Here is a 15,884-nt window from a genome sequence, read left to right on the forward strand (position 1 = left end):
AAAGATAATCTTTATCAAATATTCTTCTTCCCTATAAATTTTTCTCTAGAAATAAATTCTGTAAGATTACGAAAGAATAAATTAATTTTAGACAGAGTACTCGATTTATTCTAGCCCTATTTCCTCCAAACTTTTTTTTCCTTTAGTTGGTTAAATGTAATTTTGCCTATTTAATTTTGACCTAGTTTGTCCTTTTTAAAATTATATTTTTTTCAGAAATAAGGAATAATACACAAGGTATAGTTTCAATGTGATGACAAATAATCACCACTTAATTTAATATAAGGAGGAACTAATCATTATCACCACAATTTATTTTTCAAAAAATCCCTCTAACATATTTCTTCTCTATTTAATTGAAGAATTGCCCCCAACAAATTTTGCAATTATTAGCTTGCACCCATGATATTCAATCTAAGACTGAGTATTCGGTTAAAATCGAACCGACCGAATTAATTATTTAGAAGTGAAATAATCAAACTTTAATTTTTATTTAGATTAATCGAACCAATTAAATTTTGTCATTAAAATTGAACAAACTAAACTGATATAAAATCGGTAAATAAGGTCAATAAATTTGCAAGATCGTCTTGTAGATGCATAACTTCAAATAATGAATATGTGAAAAAACTGTATAACATGATATTGGTATTGATGTTTATTTAACATAAGAATTTTAAAATTCTTCTTGCATTTGTAAGAACTTAAAGGAAATATTCACATATCCTGAAGATTTATCCTCGTTTACATGATATTGAATCAAGTAGTACACTTGGATATATTGTTTCTTTTTCAATATCCATTGATTCTCTTGGCTGCTAGATTAACTTGATAAATATAGATATGTCTTTCTAATACTTTTGTTAATGGTTGTTCGGCGCTTTTTCACCACATCTGTTCAGCCATTTGTAATATAAATTATATGTGTTTATCAAAAAATATAAACAACCCAGACCTAATCCTTCACTTTTGATAAAGTATTCGGCCAAGAAACTTCTCAAGCAGATGTTTTTGAAGAAATATCTCAACTAATTTAGAGTGTGTTTGATAGCTATAAGGTGTTTAGTTGATATAAAATTTATATCGGAATTATACTCTTATGATTATCATTTTTTTAGCGATGAATATAATTAAGATAACAATTTGATTTATTGGAATTACTTATTTTATTCCATGCTATTAGGTAGTCATCTGCCCCCATTTTGTTTAACATTATTTTGGATTTGTTTGTCCATTGTAAGGTTGCATTTGTTTTGGATTTTCCCCTTTACGATGAAAAATTCGTTAAAATTCACTTTGCTTTCCACTTCTACTGAAAATTATTTTATGCTTATTTTGCTCTAAAAAAATCAGGTCTTATAAGTTTGCACAAACTGATTCTGATAAAACTTATACCATAATAGACAGTGCTGAATATCTTGAATAGACTAGTCAATCTCTACAATCTCAAAGTTGGAAATACAAAATATAGGTGTGTATGATTTTACACTATTTTTAGGAGTGAGTAATTAGTTAATAACCAAACTAATTGAAGTGTTTAAATCGAAACCAAACAAACAATTTTTTTTTAACATAACCGAATTAATCAAACTTTTATAAAAAACCAAACAAACTGAACTACTATTCTATTGGCTTCCAAAAATATGTTTTATTTTGAAAACACAGTGATTATAATTTTACTACCATTTACCTCCCATTCAAATGCTGAGCATAGATTCATCTAGGTCTCATCCATTTTATCACACATCATTCATCACTATTAGAAAGATTTTTCCCTTTAAAAATTGTAGAGCTTCATTTTAACCGCAGTAGCATAAATAAGAGTCGAAAGCTCAAGATCAAAAGATTACAAGTAGATGACAATGATTTTATAATTCTTTTCATAACCATTTTCAAATCAAATGAATTTAGTACATGGACCGGTCCCATTGTTTGTGATCAAAATTTGATAAAATTAGTTCACAATTATTATAAGCATACTTCATGAGAGTGGTCTTTCCCACATGCTAATGCCCACAATGGACACAATGGATAGTCTTTATTTTTCTGCACAACAATATTTGCAATTCTTCCTTTTCATTCGGACTCTCATATAATTTTTCTTACAAGAATCGTGATGTTTGTCCCCTTTTAATCAACTAATGTTTTCTATGTGTCTGTGTGAATTGAGTTAGAGTAATGTTCAGAATCATCATCTAGATTATGAACTTTTGAATGTCTTTTTGTTTTGAATTTTGAAAATCAATTAAGCTTTTTTTTATTTTTATTAAATAGATTAAATTTTTATTAAAAAGTTTTAATATTTTTTAAAAAAATTGACTAATTCAGTTACTGATGGAATTTAGCTATTTTACTTTGATATAGTTTATTAAATTTTAATGAAATAATTCATTCGGTTCAATTAATGTAAAAGTTAGTTGAATTTTAAATAATTCAATTTTAACAGTTCAATTAATCTAATTTTAATTTAATACTCAACCCCACTTAAACCTTTATCAAATAAATTATTTTCGTTTCTTGAAATTCAAGTCAAAATTGTTCACGATACAGTCAAAATGAACATAAGGTTTCTCTAGAATTATGATGAGTCATGTCCAATGTCCAAATGAATCAATGAAAATGAATCATGGTTGACTTTGTTAAGATTATAAAACGCCATATAAAATGATAGATATTTAATTATAGACAGATAATTTTCTAAAGGGCACATCTAAGAAAAAGTACTCCAAGATTTGAGAATACCTAAAAGGTACTTATCTTTCCATTTTACCTGCCAAAGCTTTTTTCTTTCCTTACAATAATTTTTTTCTCTTAAATTAAATAAAATTTTCTCCCCTTTTACATGCATATATTTGATACAACGATTATTGATGTTTGGAAAAAAAAAGTCTACCCATCTTCTAGTCATCACACCTAACGATTAACTATAAATTGATCTCATAATTTATTTTTCTTCACATAACTTGGAGACGGATTATGAGAAATATCTTTTACTATAATAACTATTGTGATGTTGATTTTTAAAATTAACATCACAGTTTAATTATATTTAAAACTAAAAATGAATATCATAAATATTTTTATTGCACTATTTTCTTATGAAAGATTATCCATTAGATTATTTTCTTGTAGCAGAAAATGGTGGAGGAAACAAGAAATAAAGTTTCATTTATTTTGCCTTTTTATAAACCATCTTTTCTCTTATATATATATTTTTATTATTTTGACAACTTTACAAAGCATCAAATATTCCCGGCGGGCGCAAAGTTTGTTGGTTTCCAGTGCAAACTAAAAATCCATTCCAGACTTGGTCAAATCAGATTGAGTTAGTTCCCCTTTTGCATCTAGTCATTTTAGTTGGTTCCGCACTATAATACCTCATGTGAATTGGATGATTGATAATTAGAAAATTCTAACTCCCAGGAAGTAAGCAGATCAATATAGGCAATCCTAGTACTAAGATATCTTCAATAATCAATTTTCAAATGATTTATTCGATCGGGCACTCATATGAAATGTCATGAGGTTAAGTATCTTTAAGTTCGGCCGACTTTTGGTCCGATCGGATGTATATGAAGATACTTAGAAGGATAAGTATTTCTGAGTCCAAACGGTCTTTCCTTGACCGGACGCATCTAGAAGAATTTATAAGGCTAAATGACTTACACTCGGTCAACCTTTTATCTGGCCGAATTTGTTATCTTTTTAATTAGAGTAAAGTACTAATTAAACCAATTATGCCTAATCGACCGTAAGGTCGATCGGATCTCTTCCTAATAGCCTGTATTTTTATCGGGATGAGCTTTAGCTTTGACTAGGGGTGATCATGGATCGGGTTGATTCGGTTATTATGGTAAAAAATTATCCGGCCTTACTAAATCAGATAATGCAATATCAGGGCCTACATCCCGTCCTATATCCGACGGTCCTTATGTATCATATATCTGACGGATTATCAGTTATTTGGATATCCGACCCTATATCCAATGAAATATAAAATATAAATATAAGTACAACAAAAAAAATAAAATATTTTAAAATGATAATAAACATTACTCATTATACGTTGTAGCAGCTAATCAGAAATAACTACTATAACATGTAGTAGCTTATCGACAGCTAATCAGAAATAACTACTATAACATGTAGTAGCTTATAGCTGCTACAATGTGTAGCAACTTATCAACAATAGTTGCTATAAGTAGGGGTGATCACGGATCGGGTTGATTCGATTATTGGGATAAAAAACTATTCAGCCTTACTAGATCATGCAGATAATGTAATATCAAGACCCTACATCCGACCCTATATCCGACGGATTATTTTTTTTTCGGTTCAGTTCGGGTCGATATAAGCGGATTGATCGATTTGACGAGTTGACCGCTCACCCTTAACTTTGACCACCATGTCGTCGCTGCATCCATTTACATGACCCGTATCAAGGACTACGATGAGTTTTCTTAATTTTCTAAAACGTAATTACTGATCCTAGTTCTAAGTATACTTATATATAAAATGTTATTGTCTTAACTAAAGCAAGAACGGGCTCAAAGATTGATAATAATTACAAAATTCTAACTCCCAGGAAGTTATTCTGCAGGTTTGGCTCCAGCAGATGTTGCCTGCTGCAGGCAGTTATCAATCATGTTCAACTCTTCCAAGGCAGCAGGAAGTTCCTCCAGCAGGAAGTGAATTTGACGGCACTTGTCTATATGCAGCCTCTTAAGAGATGGAAGGCTTCTCAAAGTAGCGGGTAGTGACTTCAGATCTTCGCAATCGGTGAACCTTAGCTCCTCAAGAGACGTGAGTCGTTCAAACCACTCGTTCTCATCACCACTGAATCTTTCAACTTTGGACGTTGGACCAATAGACAAAATTTTGAGTCCGGAAAGCTTGCAGTTAACTGGAATATAAGTAGTGAGCAATGATATGCCTTTGAGTTTAGGCGAATAAAGGCCAACTTTAAATTCTCCGAGTGGCGAATCCAATGCGAAGGGGATAGGCAGCTTCAACTCCCGGCATTGTTGGATTTCCAAAATACGAAGGCGAGGCATCATTGTAATTTTACCACCACCTTTTGGTTCTGACCATTCTTTCAATTGCAACAGGCGAAGTAATACGAGCTCCTCCAGCATTGGGAAAGCCTGATCATCAGCCTTACCATAGACTTCGTTACCAATATATTCCAGGAAATCCAGATTAACAAGACGTAGAACCCTGAGCAAAGGGAGTTCTCCGAGTGGAGGGAAGACTTGCATGATCCTACAACCGAATAGTTCAATCCTCTCTATGTTCGACAATTTTGTTTCACTAATCCAACTCGGAGCCATTGGACCCCAATAACTAATAATTTTTAGCTCTTTCAGGTTGGAGTGAGGCTGGAGTCCTCGGAGAACATTCTCGTTCCTTTCAATACTGGCAGCATTAACCTTATCTGCAGGAGACCAACACAAGTCCAATTTTTCAAGGTATTCTTTATTCTCCAACATGGCTTCCTTTGCTTCTCTCTCGTCTCTGACATTTTCCAAACCTTTGATTAGAAGGGATCCTCGAAGTTGATTGAGATGCTTTAGCTGACTTATCTTGCCCTCATGTTCTCCAACTTTAAAGACCCTGCTCAGTTCCTGCAGCGAAGTCAAGAGCCCAATTCCAGACACAGCAGAATAAAAGTCCATGTATAAATGGCGCAGGTTGTTTAATTTAGCAAAAACTTGAGTCAAACAACTGCCAAAGGATATATCATCGAGCCTATATTTAATTTTTGTGACTTTCAGGACTTGCAAGTGACACAGATGATTGCCCCCCCAGGGCTTATAACATTCTGCTCCACCAGCCACTTCAAGATATCGCAGTTGTAGCATAGAATCAACGCACTCAGTTAGAACATGAGTAGCCACATCCTGATCTAGGAATATCAAAATGCGTACATTTGATAATGCTGTAAATATGGCTTTCAAGTCTACCACCGTTGAGTCTGTGTACGGAGGAGGATGTACCACCAAGCTTTGCAGCTTCTTCACTTCACTAATTTGACGCCGTAAGACATTAACCCAGTCAGTGGAGCCGAGATACAGGTGACAGACCTCATTGGGAATTCTTGGTCGTATAAAATTGCCATATTCATATCGGTAAATTACGTCCCCAGCGACAAATTTTGCAACATCGTGAAGAAGACTGTGCGTCACATAAAATTCCGTCTTCGAAGTTTCTAGCATTTTTCTCTTCTGGAAGAATGATCTGTGTTGTAATTCAGTAAAATAATCTCGTCCTACATCCTCTGGAGTCCTCTTCTCCCCCTCCCCCCCTTCTGCGCATGATCCTATATAATCCAGTGCCATCCAGTAATGTACTAATGCATCCTTTTCAAATCGGTGTTCCTCAGGAAACAGAGAACAATAAAGAAAGCAAGGCTTGAGGTGTTGGGGAAGGAACTCATAACTCAATCTTAGAGATGTGAGAATTCCATCAGTTTCTTGGTCCTGTTGCCATGACATATTGTCTAAGACATCCCTCCAGTAGTGTTCCTCCATTCTTGAGTGAAGTAGACCTCCTACAACCTTTGCGGCGAGAGGAAGACCGACCAACTTGTTAGATATTTCCTGACCAATGCATTCTAAATTTTCTGATAAATTTGCATCATCACCAAATGCGCATGATCGGAAAAGCTTCCAAAACACTTGGTCTTTTAAGCACTTCAAAACTATTGCGCCCCTTGCGTTCAGATAGTTTGCAACATCATGAGAACAAGTAGTGACCAAGATTTTGCTACCTTCTTTCCCCAATTGATCAAATATAGCGTACAACACGAGCCAATAAGACCTCATCTCCTTCCAGTTCCTCTCGTCCCATACACTATCCAGCACGATTAAATACTTGTTTCCTTTTAACACCTCACAAAGAATCTCTTCGATTCTATCGAGATCGAGAAGATCGAGAAGATCATTGTCATAGTCAGATATTTCCATAGGAGCAGATCTAGTCATGTCTATCATAGAAATTCTCAATTGAAATGGCTTCGATTTAAAGCAAATCCATGCCTTTAGATCAAAATGCTTTTCCACTTTTCGATTACAATAAACAGATTGTGCGACAGTGGTCTTTCCCACTCCTCTTCTGCCGGCAATAGACACGACTGATATGTTGTCGTCGGTGTCAGAGGTAGATGTATCCAACAGCATATCTATCAATTGGTTTATCTCACTGCATCGACCAAACACTTGAGTTTCTGTGGCCATGTCCATGAAATAAAAGTTTCTTTATCTTCAAACTCTTGTGCATAACTTTCCTGGAGTACCCTGAAGAAACCGTTGAGTTAAAAAAAATGATCTATAAAACTTTATGAAAACCGTGATTTTATGAAATTTATTGAGATGATTAAGTCAAGAAAGAGGAAAAAGAAAACTGCATAGTGAGTAATCCATTACATCAAATCCTAAATTAATTATTAGCAAAAACAATATTGTAATAGCTTTGATGATTAAAACAAAGAGTAAACTGTATATAATAGATGCAATATATATTATTTGACGCTGTTCTTTCTTGAGATCCATAAGCCTCAGGGAGGATGCAATCTTCCGTGACGAGCAAGTTGAGACGATCCATCATGGTTAAATAGCTCTGTTCGTGAAGGTGCAAGGCAGGTGAGGGATCACGATGCAGAAAACCAAGCGAATAACTGCACGTGGCAATTAGTCAGAGGAGGAAGAGATAGATCTTGTGGTAGTAGAAAGAACGATGGAACTTGATAGTAACTCAGGGATTAAAAATTATTAATTTGGTAAATAAATATTTAAAATTATCAGTCAAAATGAATTTAACTGATAAATAGTTATAATTATCGATCAAAATTTATTTTGACAAACAATTTAAAATTTTAATAGCCAGAGTTAAATTTTGCGGTTAATGTATACTTTTCTTACTTACCAAAGTTTGATTTAGTTGATAATTTTCTACTAACCAAAGTTATATTTAACCAGTAATATTTAATTTTTTTACTAGTTGAATTTATTTGACCAGTGTAATATTTTACTAGTCAAAATTAAATTTGATAGATAATATTGAATTTTTTTACTGAAAGTTAGATTTACTAATCAAAGTTATATTTGTAGTAAATTATAATTTTGTTATCACTAAAATTACGTTTGACTAGAGAGGTAATTGAACCGAGTTGAGTTGAACAGTAACAGATTCAAGCTTAATTTTTCTCAGCTCAAGCTCGACTTAAATATATAGTTTGATTCAAATTATATATATATATATATACAAAATCACTTAACGAATTTGTTTGTATTTAAAATATCAATCCAAAAATTTATCTAAAAATATAGCCAATAATTATAATAATTTTGGTTGCTAAAAAAATTTAAAATATCATCCAGTTTTTTAGTGATTTCTTGTTAATATTTGAATAATATTTATATTAATATTAGCTAATAAAAAATTTAAAAATATCAAGTACAATTTATTTTGATATATTTTTAGAAAATTTTTACTATTTAAGTTTTAATTTTTTGCAATTTTATGATAACTTTTAATAAGATTATAAATAAAAATTTAATAAATAATTATTCTGATAAATAATAATCAATTTTTAAGTCAACCAATAGAGATGTAAATGAGTCAAGTCGCTCGTGAGCTATTCGAAGCTCGATTCGATAAAAGTTTGTTTGAGCTCGTTTAATAAGGCTGGTTAAGATAAACAAACCAAGCTCAAGCTTCACAATATTTGACTCGTTAGCTCGTGAACATGTTCGTTAAGCAATAAAAAAAAAACAAAACAAAAATAAAAGTTCAAGGATCCATCGAACACTATCCAGTTTCATACACAACATATATATTAGCACTGTTAGTGTTTTTCCTGCAACCTCACAGCATATCACTCGTAAAGATATACACTTGAACTAGATCACAGAACATAAACCATCCCAACCTCGAGAAGGGATGCAGGCGGGAGGCGCAGAGAGACATCCCGTCCTCGGCAATTTCTTTTCAAGAAGTTGTAAGCAACATTGATTGCCAACTTCTTCATGATCGATGACCCTGGCTTCACTTGAACGTGCGAATGCCCAAGTATAAATGCACACCCGGATTCACGTGCTGCCAGTAGATCCTCCAGCTCTTCAATTGCAGTCTCCGACAAAGCCGACTTACCTTTCTTTCCTGCACTTGCGTGTGCCAATAATTCTATTGTGTCTTCCATGCTGGCGAGCTCAGCTGCATTAATATTGCTCGATTGTAGGGTGCCACAACCAGGATAGGGCACATGCTCATTGCTTCCGATGACAGTAAGTCTATTCTCGAAAGTAGTGTTTGCCGACTCGCTTGATGTTTCTACACTGGTTCTCGCTTTGAGTAGTATAAAATCTGATAAACTTGCAATGAGCTCAGATTCAAAGGAGTTAATGTCCTGGTGAACGTCACGATATCCATAACGTACAATACATCTGTAGGAACGATGACTAGGTGGCCCAACACGTCCGACGAGGAATCTCTCAGAAGAAGGCACAAATGGGACAGGAACAGATTTGACACAGACAAAGACTAGGATGTGGTGGAATGCTGGGAGATTGGTGACGAAGCGTGAGAAGTGTGCAGGCACACCAGATATGATATCGGTGAAAACAAGCCCAATGCCAGGAACACGAACAATGCCAAGCTTGTCGCCAAGTGCGAGGAGCCAGTCCAAGGATACCTTGTTATATAGGTCATACTCGTATTTCTTGATTGTGGCATAATGCCAAACAAACATAACTGTCATGAGAAAGAGAGCGAGTAGGATGGGAAGCCAGGCGCCCTCGAGGAACTTGATCAGTGAGGCAGAGAAATAAAGGATCTCAATGAAGCCAAAGAAGAGTAGAAATGTGAGGGCTGCCCATGGAGGCTTCTGCCAGCAAAGGAACATAACTAGGGAAGTGAGGCATGTGGTCACCAGCATAACTGTGATGACTGCCAGTCCTGCAATATGAGCAAACAGAAAAATAAGTCACGATCACAGAGATCTGGCGAAAGTCATGTAGGAAGATCACAAGGTTCATTTATTGTACAAGTATGTGCTCGAATAAGTAGAATCTAATAACAATCAGTGAATATGCTTAAATAATTACACCCAGTTTGTTGAGTTAATGTGAGTTGCTCAAGTAGTAATATGATGTGAATAGTCTTCAAGTTCACATTTTAGGCAGAAATGATTTCATAGTATCTTAGGATGCAAATCAATCCTGCCATTTACAGACTAAATCCAATCCAACATAGGTTAAGAGAAGGAATTGGGGAAAAAAATGTAGTTCAATGAAAAGAGACAGAAGCTATCTATATACGCGTACCAGAAGCATTTCCCATGCGCTTTATGTCTCGAAATCCAACAGCAACAGCCATACAGAGGATCATAAGCATCCAATTGATCTCAGGTATATAGATTTGCCCATGAATTTTTTCAGATGTGTGAATCACTTTGACTCTTGGAAAGCATCCAAGAGATTGACTCTGATTAATGATTGAAAATGTTCCACTAATAATTGCTTGGCTCCCGACTACTGAAGCTAGTATTGCTATCACAAGTACAGGCCATCTTATACATTCTTCAGAAACAACCCCAAATAAAATTTAGTCTCTATAAAAACAAACTGAATACGAAGTTGCATAATAGCAAGGAATCATCGCATGAATTTAGAGTGTGTACCTGGAACTGATGCATAAAATCCAATTGGGTGATTGGTGTAAGGATTATGATTCATTGACAAGAAAGCAGCTTGGCCCATGTATGCCAAAATCAACGAGGGATATACCAGGAAAGTAAAAGCAATCTGCAATAACCATATTAGGCACTAGTTTCATAGTGAAGGATAAAAGAAAATTGATATTAAATTGGTATTTGCAGAAAAAAGAACCTGAATTGCAGTGTATGAGAAATGGCCAAGATCTGCAAACATTGCCTCTGATCCTGTTATCATGCAATAATCCAGCAATAATTTTAGTCAATGTGCTGGTAAATGGTAGAACTTCCATAATGTTTACTGGAAAGTGGAACCATCAAAAAAGCAATCTATGTGAGAACACAGACAGCCACCTGATATGCAAATCCAACCCAACATTGTTTTAGCACCCAATTGTCTCACCTAGTCCAAGCTAGTTTATTGGTTCACTCAAGTTGATATCTTAGGAAAAGACTGGGCATAAATCAGATGACTAATATTTTTTATCATTAATTTAGTGAAAAATACAATAAATTAAAGAATGAGTGAAAAGAGACACTTAGTAGTACCATGTGCAGTGGAAGGCTAATCAAGTTTAAAATAAAAAGAGACAGCACTTGGTCAGGCTGTATTCAAGATTTACTTACAAGGGAAAATTACAAAGGTTTTTGGGAGTTGATGAGGCATGGTGATCAGGAGAGGCTCAAATATTTGAAATAAAAGGGTCCTCAGACCTCAAGGACGGAAACTGTCAACATATTGCAGAAGATTAGAGGGCTGTGGTCCAACAGGGATGAGAATACTTCTTGAAGCTTTTTCATATGTTCTACCATGTTTTATCTATGGCAACATTGCCAAGTATTACAAAATTTTGAACTTATTTTCATTTTCTTTTGTGATAAGAGTACACAATTTTTAGGTATATAAAAAAGTAATTAGACTCCATAGATTCCAATGTTAATTAAATTATTGTTGGTCATCCAATATAAATTTCAATAGCGTCGTACATATACACTGTCATGATTTTTCGCATGTTGATTGTATACCTTTCTAAAAGCTCAAGAATAAAAAAGAAGGCTGTAGGTTAAATATTTTTCAGAATTTTGTGTGTTAGATTTACTTAATTGATCTTAGGTGTTTCTTTCTTTTAGCATCTTTCCGTTTTTTATTTCACAAGATCAACACTTGAATTCTTTCCAGAATGAACATAATAAAGAATTTTCACACCATTTAAATAGGCACTTAACTACTAAAGAGTTACCATCTAGAAAAAATTACCTGTCATGCAAAGCAAAATTCCTCCCAAAGACATCCAGCCACCTTTTTTGGTCTTTTTCAAGAACTTAAACATGTAGTATGGAGAAAGTGCTTGATATACATGTGGGTTCCAGTGAACAATATTGTACACCCCAAGTCCACTTATGCACAATAGCCAGGTTAGAACAATTGGCGCGAAGAGAATTCCAACCCGATGAGTTCCAAAGTGTTGAAGTGCAAATAAACATACAAATATGAAACATGTTATGGGAACCACAGCATCTGCACATGCACAAAGCACTGAATCAAATTCGGATGTATAATGTACTTGGTGTCTAATTATAAGTTAGAAACTAAAGGACTAGTCGAGTGAAGTCCTCTTGTTCCAGTTATTTTGGATTGCTCCAACTTGTCAACTAATGTCATTAAAAATGTAATCACTCATGGACCATGGTCTAAGAAACAAAAAACTTGTCAAAAGTATGTTAACATTAGAGATCTTAATTCACGTTTATGGCATATCAATAGTAGTGCCAGATTTTGTGGGTTTGTAATATTATGGTTTGAATTTAGTTCATTTGGTATGTTAGTCATAGTGCTGAACTTAGATGACTATCTCACAGAAACCAAGTTTTAGATAACCTGCGATTATCATAAAATTACGATAGATAATCATGCAACCTATGTTACACTAAATATAATCAGGAATAAGGAAAAACACTAGAGAAATAGCTAAATGAAGCTGTATTTTTTCTATATAATTAAATGACTTGTCACAATCGGTTAACTGCAGCCTTAAGCATGTGAGTTCTGCCCATGCACTCATATAGCTTAGATTCAGCTACAAGAAAGCAGCACAGGCAAACAAAAAAGTCATACATGGGAACAATCAGGGTTGTAAGTGGGAACAATAAAGGTTCTAATACTAACAAAAGGAATATTTAAATCGAAACATTAACTAAATCCAGTTATTCAAATAATATTATTGCACACTTCCCCATTGTCAAAAAAACTAGTAAAACAAAACAGAGATAGAAATGGGATTATCTAGATCAAGAATATCTAACATAATTTAAAATCGTAAACTTACATTCATGATGCTCCTTCGACATTGATAGCTCAAGCCCTGAAACTGCAGAGAAAACTGTAGAAGAAATGATACCCAAATTATTGCATATTTATTGTAACTTGCATAATGATATCATATTTATAAAATTGATTTTGTATTCTTTTCCTTCCTACGGATGAATAAATCAGTAAGATAGGTATCATTTGCTGATTAAGTTCTTGTTTTCTCCATTTGTTGATTGAGTAATTGCATTCCATATACAAAGTATTTATATTGAAGACACGTATTATCAGTCATTTTGATGATTATATTAGTTAATAGACTAACATGAATTTTGCTACAAATAGTAACATTTAGATAAAAAAAATGAAAAGCATAGGGGATGCTATCACAAAGATCCTAGTGGAGGATTAACATACATTCCCGTGCTCAGCACAGCTGCAACTGGAGACCACTGTATATCAAATAAAATTACCTGATATAGAAGGAGTGAGGATTCCATCTCCAATTACCATACAGGTACCAAGCATAACAACAATCAGCAGGGCAACATGAAGCCTTTTGTTCTTCTCAAGCCAAACTTTGATCCTTGACCTGTTCGCTATTTCTGGAGAGCATTCATACTTGTAAGTAGAGAGTTCCTCATCTGCAACCTGTCTATTAGGCAGAAGGCTGACATTGGCATGTCGACAAATCAAAGAATACAAAGCAAAAGTACCCCCTGCCAAATGATGAAACAGATAATAGTTATCAAGTTCATAAAATAAAAGACCTCTTAAAATTCACATAAACTTACCCTCGCCATTGTCGTCGGCTCTAAGAACTATGAAGACATACTTAAAAAGGGGAACAAGTGTAAGAGTCCAGAATACAAAGGAAAGGACACCAAAAATTTCTTCATTTGTTTCTGAGTGCTTGATATCCTCTGCAAATGTACTTCTGAAGACATATAAGGGAGATATGCTCAAGTCTCCATAAACAACACCCAAGCTCTGGTACGCTAAAACCAAGGTGGCCTTCCAAGAATTTCCCTGGAAACCAGATAAAGCTTTCAGAAAAGTCAAAGTTCCAAAAAGGAACACTATAGTATTTTCCACTCAAATTTGTCATAACCACTTGTAAATTGCAGCCTCATAATGAACTAATACAATCATAAGAAACATGAACAATAATCACAACTAATGCAGCTTTATCATATTGCGAATCTGAACCTTGAGAAATTTTGGAGCCCCTCCAGTCCCAGGATCCATTTTTTCAACTCAAAACGGCTTCTTCAGATGCAATTTCTTTCATTGCTACTTTCACAGATCTCTCAGGAGAATACTACTTTCACAAAATCCTCAACTGGGAAACAAGAAGTTTTCAGAAGATTGTTTTAAGGTTTTGAAAGCAAAGATATCCATCTGAACCGATCACTCACCCTCTCATGTTCCTGAGCTTGAAGAAGCAGTCACCAAGTGAATAAACTTGTTAATTTCCTCCGTCATTAGCACTTCAACGCTCCATGTTCTTAATCATAGCACAACAAAAATCCAAAAATCCATTCCAATCTGCAATTTAATAAAAAAAAAGACTTAATGTGGATAGAAATCAAAATCATAAGAAGAATAAATCAATCAACAGAATCCAAAGTCTGCTTTTGGCATGCACGACCTAGATTCTACCACCTCTACGCCCAAGATAATCAGAAAGCTTGCGGATTTACAGTTAAAAAAGGGAGGTATGGCAAAAACAAAAAAAAAAAAAGGGAGAACGAACAAAAGACACTGAAGCCATCCTAATGCAATGAAGAAGAGCAAAAACTAAAGGGAGCAAAACCACATGAAGAGGTATTGCATCAAAGTGTTCAATCTTCCAGGCATTCCAGTCCAGCACGACCACACTTAGAACTGGTGGCATTAATGATCTAACTTAGAAAATAAGCTTTTTTTCATTGCAAACTTACTTTTACCAACAGCAACAGTCCTTCTAAAATCTACTTATAGGAAACAGCTTCATCCTTTTCACAGAAGGGTCTCTGCCAAACTCGAACTCGAAGGAATTTAGAAATGTACATTGCGATATGTAACAGAAGGAAAGATGCCTCTTTCACTCCATATTTTACTCGTAATGAATGCGAAAAGGGAAGCACAAACCAGCATGTGGCTGGAGAAGATGGATTGGAGTAGTCGGTGTGGGCCAAACCATGTGGAGCACTGCTGCTGCGTAAGTGCGATGCGCCAGAGCCGAAAGCGATCTTTACCCGTCACGCGTACCGCTCAGAAAGCGACCAAACCCTAATCCTGGAAACCATCACCTTTTTCCTCCCCATTTTCCTTGTGCATTCCCCTTATTTTTGTCTTCATGTCTACCGCAACGCTTCTTATAACAGCTAGTGCACTCCAAATCTCACAGATGGAGACTCCACCACTGCAAGGAAGAAAGGAAAGTTTGGACCTTTGTGCTCGATTTGAATCCGATCTTGATAATCAATACACAAACTGACAAGTTCCACATGAAAGCCTCCGCTGTGCTTCCAGACAGTCTACTACTCTTCTTCTGCTCTAATTTCCCACTCCAAAGGCCGGCATTGCCTCAATGAATGCTACTCTGATGAATGAAGAAGATGAAATGCCCTTTCCAACGGTTTCTAACTGAAATTTTCCACCTTTCTTGGTGGATCGGCTCTTTGGCTGCATCCTTCAATATATTTCTCAGATTTTTTTTTTTTCAAATTTCTATTTTAATTTTTTTAATTACAAATATTTTTGGGCTCAATATTTAACAAGTTGGGCTTTGGTGACGTGGGTCTTGTGATGGCGATTATGAGAGCCCAACAGGCCCAACAGGCCCAACAACCACTAAATGGACACTAAAAGGGAAATCCC

At 34.9% G+C, this 15,884-nt stretch overlaps 2 protein-coding genes across 9 annotated transcripts; both read right to left on the minus strand.

The window, feature by feature from the left end:
• Positions 1-4,589: 4,589 nt before the first annotated feature.
• On the minus strand, positions 4,590-7,235 carry LOC122036218 (putative disease resistance protein RGA3). Its single transcript, XM_042595485.1, has one exon. The coding sequence runs from the start codon at positions 7,233-7,235 to the stop codon at positions 4,590-4,592; it is 2,646 nt and encodes an 881-aa protein (XP_042451419.1).
• A 1,560-nt stretch (positions 7,236-8,795) lies between these two features.
• Positions 8,796-15,868, minus strand: LOC122036153 (putative potassium transporter 8). 8 transcript variants are annotated; one of them, XM_042595383.1, is made up of 11 exons: positions 15,503-15,854; positions 15,153-15,426; positions 14,229-14,567; positions 13,814-14,048; positions 13,493-13,738; positions 13,039-13,092; positions 11,970-12,230; positions 10,887-10,939; positions 10,679-10,802; positions 10,323-10,577; positions 8,796-9,954 (listed from the first exon to the last, which is right to left on the minus strand). In XM_042595383.1, exons 3-11 carry the CDS (start codon positions 14,265-14,267, stop codon positions 8,906-8,908), a joined length of 2,316 nt encoding a protein of 771 aa, XP_042451317.1. In that variant the 5' UTR covers positions 14,268-14,567; positions 15,153-15,426; positions 15,503-15,854; the 3' UTR covers positions 8,796-8,905. The 8 variants fall into 8 exon arrangements, with proteins under 8 accessions (XP_042451317.1, XP_042451315.1, XP_042451319.1 ...); XM_042595381.1 differs by lacking the exons at positions 15,153-15,426; positions 15,503-15,854 and adding an exon at positions 14,963-15,146 and having other exon boundaries at positions 14,229-14,361; positions 14,438-14,567; XM_042595385.1 differs by lacking the exons at positions 15,153-15,426; positions 15,503-15,854 and adding an exon at positions 14,776-14,921 and having other exon boundaries at positions 14,229-14,361; positions 14,438-14,567.
• Between the last annotated feature and the right edge of the window lie 16 nt (positions 15,869-15,884).

The sequence above is a fragment of the Zingiber officinale genome, unplaced genomic scaffold (genome assembly GCF_018446385.1).
Source record: "Zingiber officinale cultivar Zhangliang unplaced genomic scaffold, Zo_v1.1 ctg134, whole genome shotgun sequence".
NCBI lineage: Eukaryota > Viridiplantae > Streptophyta > Magnoliopsida > Zingiberales > Zingiberaceae > Zingiber > Zingiber officinale.

Excerpts from the sequence above, each read along its gene's own strand:
- LOC122036218 (XM_042595485.1), bottom strand. The coding sequence starts at position 7,235 with ATGGCCACAGAAACTCAAGTGTTTGGTCGATGCAGTGAGATAAACCAA.
- LOC122036153 (XM_042595382.1), bottom strand. The coding sequence starts at position 14,267 with ATGGATCCTGGGACTGGAGGGGCTCCAAAATTTCTCAAG. Across the intron at positions 13,739-13,813 it reads AGCCGACGACAATGGCGAGG|GGGGTACTTTTGCTTTGTAT; the intron begins GTAAGTTTATGT and ends ATCATTTGGCAG. Across the intron at positions 13,093-13,492 it reads CCTCACTCCTTCTATATCAG|TTTTCTCTGCAGTTTCAGGG; the intron begins GTAATTTTATTT and ends TTTCTTCTACAG.